Genomic DNA, 12047 nt, shown 5'->3' on the forward strand with positions numbered 1-12047 from the left:
GCAATCCTCTGTAGTGTAGTGTCTTTTCCTTATTAGGGGTAGGGAAGTTCTGGGGGCCACCTCTAATCTCCCCCCCCCCCCCCCCAGCATATAAGGTACCTACACTGAACAGAAAATCCCCAGAGCACTCAGAATTTGACTTCCCAGGTTGAATCTTTTGGGGGTGGGGCAGGGCTCTCAGATGAAAACATCTGCATCCAATAGGTGTCCTTCCAAGTTGGCAGGCCAATGCCATTTTGAGCACTACCTTTGCACATTGCTGCATTTCTTCCGTTAGTGAAGTTAGCAAACAAAACAAATACACCACGAGATGTGGAGGAGAAAAAAGTCCACGTTTTGATGGGTGCGCCTCCCTGCCTGGTGCTCTGCCAGTCCTGGAGAATGCATTCCCTATCAGGGTCCCTAACTTTGAGTTCCCGAAGCCCTGGCTAGATCCCTTAGGCTTGCTCTCTTTTAGCGCCTTAGCAGGTTCACTTCACCCTCAGCCCCACGTGCCCTGCCGGTCCACCTTCACTTTCACTTTCGGTCCCGGGCGGCCAGACTGGCGGCTGTGATGAAGGTGAGGAGTCTCGGCCTGGCCCGGTGGAGGACTGGGCCCGCACGGTACAGGGCTGTGGGCAGCTGAGGGTGGGCTCTGGCTAACCGACCCCGGTGGAGGCCCGGGCTCAAGTGCGCAGGACGGGCGCGGAGGATCGGGAGCAGGAGTCTGAGCACGCCGAGGAGCGTGAAGCCCCGGCAGGGCGCTGCTGGCCGGCCCGGCCCGGAGAAAGCCGAGGCTGCCGGGCCGGCGTACTCGCTGGCTCGAGTGAGTCACTGGCAGGAGCTGACCACGAGCCGCCTAGCTGCTGGAGACTGGCCAGCGGTCCATCCCACTAAAGCCTAATGGCGACCAGGGAGGACTGGGCGGACCTAGGGAGCGGCCTGTGGAGAACACCTTGAGAGTATTCCCAGAGAAAGCGAAGAAGCGCTGGGGAGGGCACAGAGTGTCCGGAAGGCTCCCTCTCTTCCGCCTGTACTCCCTGCAAACCGGGCCCCACTCCCAACTCGGTCCCTCTCCCCCTCCCTCTCCCGCTCCCCTCTCCCTCCCCCTCCCGCTCCTGATCACTATCTGGATCCCGCCCCCCAAGGCTACATGAGGCCATTATAGAGAAAGCTTTATTTGAACTTGTTTGAGCAAAATGAGTGCCTTTTCTGTTATGTTGCTAGAATGGTTAATTTCCTAAGAGGAAGGGAAGGACCAAGAGAACACACTTTGTTTAAACTTTTATTGATGGTTCTTTGGGTAACCCGGGTTTGGAAAGACAAACTGTGTTTTCTTTAGAAAGCCAGAATTCCTGTCAGCTCCATATATGGTCAATAATTTAAAACCTTTTTAAAATTGGCCACAGTTGTCAAAGCTCCCACCTCCACCCCTTTCCTGCCATAGGTTTTTTTTTTTTTTTTTTTTTTTTTTTTTTTAGATTTATTTATTATATGTAAGTACACTGTAGCTGTCTTCAGACACACCAGAAGAGGGCATCAGATCTTGTTACGGATGGTTGTGAGCCACCATGTGGTTGCTGGGATTTGAACTCCGGACCTTCAGAAGAGCAGTCTGGTGCTCTTACCCACTGAGCCATCTCACCAGCCCCCTCCACCCCTTTCCTGATCAGATTTGGAAATGTACCTTGAATCAGCAGCTTTTTAAGGTGGCCCCAAGAGGAAAATTCTAGTATATTTACATAGTTTTAATTCTGCATTGAAATACTTTGTTAGAAGTGACGAGCCATTTTCAGTGCATGTTAACAGAAGTTGGATTATCCTGGGGGCTGTTTGAAAGCTTATGTGTTGCTGAGATTGTTTTACATTCAGTCCTAATACAAGTGGGAAATCATCCAAACAATTACCTTTAACTTCCCTGAGGACCATGAGGAGTCAGAATCTCCACATACAGCTTAAATAAGATTTCTAAAATGGCAGCAGACTCTCTGGCTTGAGCTAAGTTAGGTGATAGAGCCTAACTTAACAGAGGATAACTTCAGTTTCATCACATGAAAAAGGAAAGTATTTTACAACGTTCTTAAACTTAAAACAAAGCCTGGAGTGGTATGACATTATTATATCTGTGCTAAGAGTCCTCCTAGAAATTTTATTTGGGAGTCTTCTTTCAGACATCAAAGTTTTACATGTTAATAAATGAACCCACAATTCTTTCTTCCTTTTCAAGTTATTGTGTTCCAGGTACCACTGAGACACCAGTTCCATTCAGGTATGGTTGGTTTATTGAACGAACACTCCAAGACTGATTTTACTAAAGGATTCAGTGAGGAGTCAGGATCCAGAACTGTGACTTCAGACAGTCCCCAGAAGCAGTTTTTATATGGGAAAAAACAAACAGGCGCATTTACAACCTTTGCAACGTTTAGGCTATCTAGCCTAGGGGATCTCTAAAGTCCATGAGGTTCCTGACACAGCACAATAACAAATTGGTTTTACCAGGGCAAGGAACAATAATAGGTCAAGTTAAGGTTAAGAGCTACAAAATGAAGGTTGAGGTAATATAGCAGAGCTATTGTCAAGTTCTAATATTTAACAATTGTACTTCTAGGCTTTTCTAGTTCAATAAAAGACACTGATCCCTATTTGATATTCATTCTAGACATTCTTGTAGTCTTTCTTAATAACTGTTCTCTCTCCTACCCCAACTTCTAGCTCATCCTAAATACAGAGTAGTCCCACTCCCTTGCAAACTTATCCCTAGGCTTCCTGCTTTTTGCTTTCAATTCTTTATTGTAATACCAGAGCTAAACATACTAGAACATGACCTAAGATTGGTTAGGATTAGCCAAAGAATTTTAACAGTGAAATACCTCTCACTGCACTGGGTTTTATCAAGCCCCTCTCATGTAGGTGCTGTGTGGGAATCTAAAGACCATTGCATTATTGCTTTCCAGCAGTCTCCAGTGCAAAAGTATAGGAATAAATGCACTAATGAGAGCATTATGAAGCAGGGCTAGGAAAATGCCATGAGGGGGACACAGAAAGTACTGGGAAAGGTCAAAGAAGTGTTTTCTTGTGTCTGGAATATTCCAGGAAGGATTCTTAGGGATGCCTTATTTGAATTGAACCTTGAAAGATAGGAGAAAAGTATTGAGGGAAGGGAATCCCGGAAAGAGGTGTAGATGGAGAAAAACTTGCCATGTTCAGTTTGAGAATTGCCAAACCCAAAATGTATATTAGGCATGGGTTGTAGATGGGGTGCGTGGATAGAGCCTTGGTTCCCAGACTTGGGGTTGGGGGTGAGGGGTGGGGATAGAGAACCTGGTTACCTGACTCGGCAGTCTAGGGGGAAGAGGGGCCTTGGAAGACTACTTTGGTGATGGTTTTCAGTCCGGTGATGAAGAACCTTCATCTCTGTGACTCAGTTCCAACATCCAGTGAGTGCCCGTGGATCACCAGATCAAAGGACACAGTCCTTTGGGAAGCTATGTTAGGAAAGAGAAGAAGACAAGTGAGAAAAAATTAGTCCACTAAAATGTCATAAGTTTCAAGATAAAACTCTCCTGGATTCAACAGAACACATAAATCAGTGGCATTTAATGGCTACTGATAATTTTAAACTTATTCCCTTAGATTAGGTACAAATATAAGGCAGATAATTTACTTTTTAGGAAAGACCAAGTACTTCTGTGAGATTGCCTCATCTATCCACTGACTTTTCATAGATAAGCACTGACATTTGTTATGTCTGTAGCATACCCTAGTTTGGTTTCCTTTTATTGAAGCCTTCAAACACAGTTACATTCCCCCTAGTCCCATTATACGCTCATTTGTGCTAAGTTCTCGGTGTGAGGCCTTACCACACTAGCTGCTCATGAGCCTGTCAACTCAGAAACACTTGCAGCTTTTGCATTTTCTGAGCTTCTGGAGAGTGCCAGGGACTTATAGAGTAGCTTGCCTGTTTGAACCTGCCACATTCATATCACTTTCTTCTGTCTTGGACCAAGATGAAAGCAGACTGTCACTTCTGTTTTCTCTGTCTGTCCACCTTCAAGAAAACCCACCATTTTGTTCCTGCGTTGGCATTGTGCCTGAGAAGATAGGTGCAGGGGTTTTATGCTATATTAGCATCTAAGCTTAATTTTACTTTAAGTTGTGTCAGTTCTTCAAAAATCTGGAGTTGTCTTTCAAATGGTTTTAGATTTTTAAAAAAGTAAACCAAAACCCACTATTTTGTCTGTTCACACTATCTGCCCTTTTCATTTGGGTGCTATCTTTGGAATTGGGTTGTAGTCTCCACATAGATGTTATAGGGAACCCTTTCTGTTCAACTACTAGATACAGCGACAACAGCTAGTGACAAGGTTGATGGTTTTTAACTCTTGGGCTTGGGGTCGGGGTTAAGAATGGACAATGAAGCCGGGCAATGGAGGCCCACGCCTTTAATCCCAGCACTTGGGAGGCAGAGGCAGGCAGATTTCTGAGTTTGAGACCAGCCTGGTCTACAGAGTGAGTTCCAGGACAGCCAGAGCTATACAGAGAAACCCTGTCTCAAAAAACCGAAAACAACAACAACGACAAAAGAATGGGAAATGAGTGGTCAGGGACAACTCATCAACTGCTGTGGTAGTGTCCTGACATACAGCTATTAAAGAATAGAGTCTGAATTTAGAAGCTTTCTATTGGCTTGCCAATAAAATCCCTGAAAAGTTTGCTATTGTTGTTGTTGTTTAGGTTGTTTATTAGAACACATCACTATAGACCCTATTTAATTATTGTCAATACTGGAAAGGGTCATACATATAGTTACATACATCATAATGTCTCTATCCAGCATTAATACATACAAACAAGAATCTTTCAAAAGTAGTAAATATTTAAAATTCCCTTCCTTGTGCTATTGGGGGCACTCTTTATTCTTTTTGTTTCCTGAGACAACCTCACTATGTAACCCTGGGTAGCATGTTTTAACGTGCTACATAAACTAGGCTAGCCTTCACCTTGCAGTTATCCTCCTGACTCTGTCCTGAGTACTGAAGGTACAAGCATATCTAGCTAGTAGCACTCCTCAGACCCACCACAAAGCATCACTTGACTTTAAATTTTTAACTTTTATTTTAGTTGAAAGTAATAGATATGATGATGTAAAATTGCAGCTCATATAATTAAAATACTTATAGCTCAGAAATCATAACTATATAAGCAAATAGGTGGTTACTCTACTAGAGCTTGAGGACAGAAAGGTAAATGAAAAAAAAAAAAAAACCCATGAGATTGAAAAAAGCAAAGGAGATTTCATCATTTTTAACACTATAAAACTCTTTTGTGGTTGATATAAATATGCAGCCAGATCTAAGAACCATTGTATCTTAGAATGAAAATTCCTATGGGACATGATCAGTTTTAGGGATCCACGTTTCTAATTTAGTTCAAATGTCCAGCAGCCAGAGGGGTCTGAGAGAATTAGAACTGTTCTCTCAAGCTCTTCTGTTAAGGACCTTTCTTGGAAAACTGATAGAAATGGGTTTGTGCAAGATAATAAACTATGCTTGATTCTAGAGGAGAGATTTCAAACACTTATAAAGTTCACATATTCTTTATGTCCTGTGGCCTTTGTCGTACAGCAAAAATGTGGCATTATTTCTAGTAGGCTGTCATATATGTTTTCTTGAGGATACTCATTTCCCCACAAGTCTCTCTGGAATACCCTTCATTCCATATGAATTGCCCAATCTATGGTTATATCACCCTTAACTCACCTGGTTTCATCTGATCTAGGAATCTAAGTACTTGGATGGGAGACGATACTAATTCTTTCTCTATGTTCTGTCTTCCAAAAGTAGTGAGCTCCTGACCTGCTCACCTCATATGCAGCACTTAATTTCATGCTTCTTTCCAAATCTGACATGTCCTTCTGGGCTATTATCAGGTGCTGGCCTTGCATCCTAGAGTCACTGCAGCTAGACTTACTCTTTTGCTTTGCAAATGGCTCTATTCTTCCCAATACCAATACTAAGCTATTATTGTTGTTGTTATTAAAGCAATCCACTACCCTATGCTGTGATTTCTGTTTATACATAAATGATCAATATCCTCTCTATCATCTAAGGATTGCTAGGATGCAATCCTGTCTCCTACTGCAGAAGCTGACCAGTCTAGATTCTTGCTGTTTCTTTCACCTACTTAGTGCTGTGGACACCTCATTTCAGTTCAGACAAGTGAACTTTAAAGCTGGTGAAGCTCTTGTAGGGAGAGTGGGTATCATTATAGAAATGGCTGCAGCAGAGCCAGCTTCTGACTTTAGGGCAGTAGAGCACAACAAGACACTCCTGAGATTGAATGTGTATGAATAGTGATACCTCGATCATATTCTGCTGTAGTTCTGCCCGTCCACCCTTGCCTGTTTTATTCCCAAATGTCCACTTATTGAGCTACTCTAATATTTCCTCCTTTTTGTAGACTTTGTCCTATTACTTTATAATTTGGTTCTAGTATCTTAGTTTACTAAAATCGAGTTAAAAGTTGAAAATCAAATGATTCTTTCTAGTGGGTCTGAAGTCAGTTGTGCCTGCAATTCCAGTACTAAGAGACAGGCAGAACAACTACAAGTTGAAGGCCAGCCTAGTTGTAGCAAGTTTTAGGTTACCCAGATATACACAGTTGAGGTCGTCTCAGTAAAAATAAAAAGAATGAAGAGAGATCCCAAATGGCAAACAGAAGGTGATTTTAAATATCTGGACCTTTTGGAACATTTTATCTGTGTCTGATGATGCGTTTTGACATGCTGTCATAATAACATTGAATATTACTGACTATTATATTTGCTTTTCTATATTTTGTTTTTATTGTGCCTGTAGGTAATTTGAGCAAGAAGATAGTGTCTCTGCTCCTCAAATAGCCACTTGCAAGCATGCCCTCTCTTCTTCCCCTAGTATTGACATTTTTATCTGTGTCATCTCCTTCTTGGTGTCAGAACAGTGATATAGAATCTCTAAAAGCTAGTAATGGAGACTCATTCCCTTGGAATAATATGCGACTTCCTGAGTATATGACCCCGATTCATTATGATCTCATGATCCATGCAAACCTCAGCACTCTGACTTTCTGGGGAAAAACAGAAGTAGAAATCATAGCTAGCCGGCCCACCAGCACCATTATTATGCATAGTCACCACCTGCAAATATCTAAGGCCACCCTCAGAAGAGGAGCTGGAGAGATGCTGTCTGAAGAACCACTGAAGGTCCTGGAATATCCTGCTCATGAGCAAGTTGCACTGCTGGCTGCCCAGCCGCTTCTTGCTGGGTCCCTGTACACAGTTATCATCGACTATGCTGCCAACCTGTCTGAGAGTTTCCATGGATTCTATAAGAGCACCTACAGAACACAGGAAGGTGAAATGAGGTAATGGGTATTTTCAGCTTCAAGTGTGCCCACAGTAAATGTATTATTTAGATGCTGTTCCTTTCAAAGTCATTTCTTGCTGAATTTTGTTCATATTGTCATCTTTATAGTGTTAAAAATGATTAAATCTTCTCCCTTATTTTTTTTTTTTGGCCTTATTTTTTAGATTCAGCTTTCTTCTTTTAGCTCTAGGAGAGTAGGTATCTATTTGCTCACATAATTATATTTATGAGCTATAAAATATATCTTAATTCTTTTGTGTATGCATTAGTTTCCTGGGACTCTTGTAACAGGTGCCACAAACTAGGTCCCTTAGAATAGTCTTGATTTTTCTCCTAGTTTTGGAAAGCTAGAATTTTGAAATCAAGCTGTGATAGGCCTGTGTTTCCTCTGACTCTGAGGGCAGTCCCTCCTTGCTTTTCCCTAGAATCTGGTTGTAGCTGTTCATCCGTCACAGTCCTCCATGAAGAGCTGCATCCCAGCTCGTGTATCTCCTGGTCCCCAATAATCCTCCCTGCACTTTGTGTGTCCAGAATACAAACTTCCAAATCCAAATACCAGTCATTATTGCTTGAGGCCCAGTTGAGTATCCTCAGTTTAGCTTTATTTCGTTGGCAGAGGTCTGTACTAGCTTGTAGCTGTCGTTGCCAGGATACATTGATAGTTGCTGTTGGAAGCACAGCAGAAAGGCCCCTGAGCCCACAGATCTCTAGGGAAAGCAAGAATATTAGACACCAGATTGTCTTTCTAATGGGAAAGACGACAACCCTGTTCTTTTATCTCTTGGGCCAGGCCATGTCAAGGTCCTACAACCAGGACCAGAAGTGGCTAATAGCCGAAATTTTCTTTACACCATCTGGAAAACAGGACAGACCCATAGGCTCTTAAGCTAGTAAAAGTATTACATCTCTAGAGAACATCTTCTTGGAAGAAACAACATGTATCCTGAGTTGAGTTTCAATGTAATTATGTTTCCCTGGATATGGGGATTGTACTACACTGGGAAACTTTTTTCCAAATTATACTGGGCTTACATTTAACATTGGGAATAAACCACCTGTTACTAGACTCCCCTGAATCTGATTCAGGTTGATAAAATCAGTCTTCACTGGTTTTTCATTCTTATCTCTTCGTGGGGTTCAAATCCCAGCCAGGATACCTGAAGGGACCCCCTCAGTTTGCAAGCTATACAGGTATCCATAAGATTAATGTCTAAGACCAATTGTCCCCTCAAACTTTCATGTTTCCTTGACTTCTAAGGAACATACAGAAAAACACAAAGCAGCTTGAATACTTCACTACCTGAGAGACTGCTTGTTTTTCAGAAACTGAAAGTCACACTGTACCCCAAGAGCCATGGACTCTAACCTGAAAAACCTATGACACATACTTCACAAGGCAGCTAGGCAAGACCAGCTTCATGATACCCTGTGGAGTTTTTTCAATAGTAGTTTATATTTTTATTTTTTATGTTTAGGAGTGTTTTTGCCTGCATATATGTATGTATACCACTTATGTGCCCTGTGCCCAAAGAGGCCAGAAAACAGCATTGAATCTCTTAGGGCTGGAGTTAGAGATGGTTGTAAGCTATTATGTGGGTGCTAGAAGTCGGACCCAAGTCCCCTGGAAGAGCAACCAGTGCTCTTAACCATTGAGCCACCCATCTCTACAGTCCTTAAATTAGGAATTTCTCATTTATTTTTTATTTTTATTCCTTTATTTTGTTGAGGCAGGATCTCACTTTGTACCTAGGCTGGACTTGGGCTCACAGATATTCATGAGCCTTGGCTTCACAAATGTGAAAATAAATATGTACTACCACAGCTGGCCTGTTTGAGGAGATCTTATGCTAAATTTGAACATCAAATTTTCTTTGTAGATGATACTGATTTCGTATTGTTTTGGTAAGATCAAAAATCAAAGTCAGATTATTTCAAGAAGAATTTATAGCCCCCAGGGGATATCTTTGTAGACTTATTCCTGGATATGCAAGTAATATATATATATAGTTATTATATGAGTAAACTCATATTTTATGCTTTTATAAAGCTTTTAATACATTTTATGCTTTTTATAAGCTTTTAATACATTTTATCATCATGCATCATATCAGTGATTTTATTGAAATGTTTATTTAATATCTATAGATGGAAATTAAGTTGACTCAACTTTATAAGATCAAAAGCTTAAAGAATACCACTAAAAATAATGTAAATAAATATTCATTAGAATAAATATCTAGAAGTAAAGCCAGTAAGTCAGACTCTACAGCATTTTGAAAACTCTCAAAGTTTTCTTCTGACTAAAGGAATCTTTTAAGAGCAAAAGGCTAAAAATATCTCCCTCATTTCTCATTTGTTTTTATTTTACTTATTCAATTTACATCCCATTCACTATCCCTTTCCCAGTCACCCCTCCCCACAATGCTTCCCTCCCACAACCCCTCCCATTTTCCTCTGAGAAGGTGGAGCCACCTCCCCACCTGCGCACCTCCAATTCTCCCAACATCCTGGCACATCGTATCCCCGGAGACCTATACTTATCTTCTTCTAAGGAAGTGCAGCTAGAAGAACATATCTTACAGAAAGGCAAGAGGACCCACATGAAGACCAAGCTGCATATCTGCTACATATTTTCTGAGAGGCCTAGGTCCAGCCTGTGTATGCTCTTTGGTTGGTGGTTCAGTCTGAGAGCTGAAGTGTCCAGGTCACTTGACTCTGTTGGTCTTCCTGTGGAGTTCCTACCCTCTTTGGATCCCACAATGTTTTTTCCTATTTTTCCATGAGAGTCCCCAAGCTCCATCTACTGTTTGGCTCTGGGTGTCTGTATCTGTCAGAGTCAGCTACTGGGTGAAAGCTCTCAGAGGACAGCCATGTAAGACTCCTGTCTGCAAGCAAAACTATCATTAATAGTGTCAGGGATTGGTGCTTGTCCATGGGATGAGTCTCAAGTTGGGCTGGTCTTAGTTGGCCATTTCCTTAGTCTCTGCTCAATCCACCTCACCTCCTAACCCCCGTCCTGCATTTTTGTAGACAGGATAAATTTTGGATTGAAAGTTTTGTGAGAGGGTTGGTGTCCCTGTTGCTCCATTAGGGTTTCTGCTTGGCTACAGGAAGTGGCCTATTCAACAGCTAAAGTCACTCTCATTGATTTTTGGGTACATCCTTTATCCCCAGTCTCTGTCATGCCATGGAGATGCCCCCTATCCACCACCTCTGTTAGTTGGAGATTTCTATTTATTCTCATGGTCATCTGACAATCTCTCCTGTCCCTCCCCCTAATCCTGAATCCCCCCACTCCCCTCCTCATTCCCTTTCCCACCCGGCTCCCTCCCTACATCTGCCTCTTATGACCATTTTATTACCCCTTCTAAGTGAGATTCAAGCTTCCTAATTTGGGTACTCCTTCTTGTTTAAGGTTCTTTGGGTCTGTGGAGTGTAGTGTGGGTATCCTACATTTTATGTCTAATACATATTATGTCTAATATCCACTTAGAAGTGAACATATACCATGCATGTCCTTTTCGAGCTGGACTACCTCACTCAGAATGATATTCTCAAGTTCCATCCAGTTACCTGCGAAGTTCTTTTTTTCTTTTCTTTTTAATAGTTATCTTCTTCATTTACATTTCAAATGCTATCCCGAAAGTCCCCTATACCCTTCCCCCGTCCTGCTTCCCTATCCACCCACTCCCACTTCTTGGCCTTGGCGTTCCCCTGTACTGGGGCATATAACATTTGCAAGATCAAAGGGCCTCTCTTCTCAATGATGGCAGACTAGGCCATCTTTTGCTACATATGCAGCTAGAGACATGAGCTCTGAGGGTACTGGTTAGTTCATATTGTTGTTCCATCTATAGGATTGCAGACCCCTTCAGCTCCTTGGGTACTTTCTCTAGCTCCTCCATTGGGGGCCCTGTGTTCCATCCAATAGATAACAATGAGCATCCACTTCTATATTTGCCAGGCACTGGCATAGCCTCACAAGAGACAGCTATATCAGGGTCCTTTCAGCAAAATCTTGCTGTATGCAATCATGTCTGCGTTTGGCAGCTGATTATGGGATGGATCCCCGGGTGGGGGAGTCTCTGTATGGTCCATCCTTTCATCTCAGCTCCAAACTTTGTCTCTGTAACTCCTTCCATGGGTATTTTGTTCCCTATTCTAAGGAGGAATGAAGTATCCACCACATTGGTCTTTCTTTTTCTTGATTTTCTTGTGTTTTGCAAATTATATCTTGGGAATTCTAAGTTTCTGGGCTAATATCTTCGAGGCTTTCCCCTACTTTCTCCTCTATAAATTTCGTTGTCTCTGGTTTTTTGTGGGGGTCTTTGATTCACTTAGACTTGAGCTTTGTACAAGAAGATAAGAATGGATCAATTCACATTCTTCTACAGGATAACCACCAGTTGTACCAGCACCATTTGTTGAAAATGCTCTCATTTTTCCTCTGCATGGTTTTAACTCCCTTGTCAAAGATCAACTAACCATAGGTGTGTGGATTCATTTCTGGGTCTTCAATTCTATTCCATTGATCTACCAGTTTGTCGCTGTACCAGTACCATTCAGTTTTTATCACAATTGCTCTGTAGTACAGCTTAAAGTCAGGCAAGTTGATTCCACCAGAGGTTCTTTTATTGTTGAGAATAGTTTTTGATCTCCTAGGTT

At 42.0% G+C, this 12047-nt stretch overlaps 1 protein-coding gene across 3 annotated transcripts in view; it reads left to right on the top strand.

Moving 5' to 3' along the window:
• Window positions 1-238: 238 nt before the first annotated feature.
• The window catches only part of Erap1 (endoplasmic reticulum aminopeptidase 1), a 53633-nt gene continuing 41824 nt past the window's right edge, over window positions 239-12047 (top strand). The window contains exons 1-3 of one of the 3 annotated variants that reach the window (XM_006517476.4): window positions 308-559; window positions 2207-2248; window positions 6837-7380. In XM_006517476.4, coding sequence (XP_006517539.1) covers window positions 6890-7380 — 491 coding nt within the window. In that variant the 5' untranslated portion in view covers window positions 308-559; window positions 2207-2248; window positions 6837-6889. Of the gene's footprint in view, window positions 560-2206; window positions 2249-6836; window positions 7381-12047 lie in introns of all 3 variants that reach the window. The other 2 variants (XM_030247471.1, NM_030711.5) reach the window with 2 other exon arrangements.

This window comes from Mus musculus, chromosome 13 (genome assembly GCF_000001635.26).
Source record: "Mus musculus strain C57BL/6J chromosome 13, GRCm38.p6 C57BL/6J".
NCBI classification, from domain to species: Eukaryota; Metazoa; Chordata; class Mammalia; order Rodentia; family Muridae; genus Mus; species Mus musculus.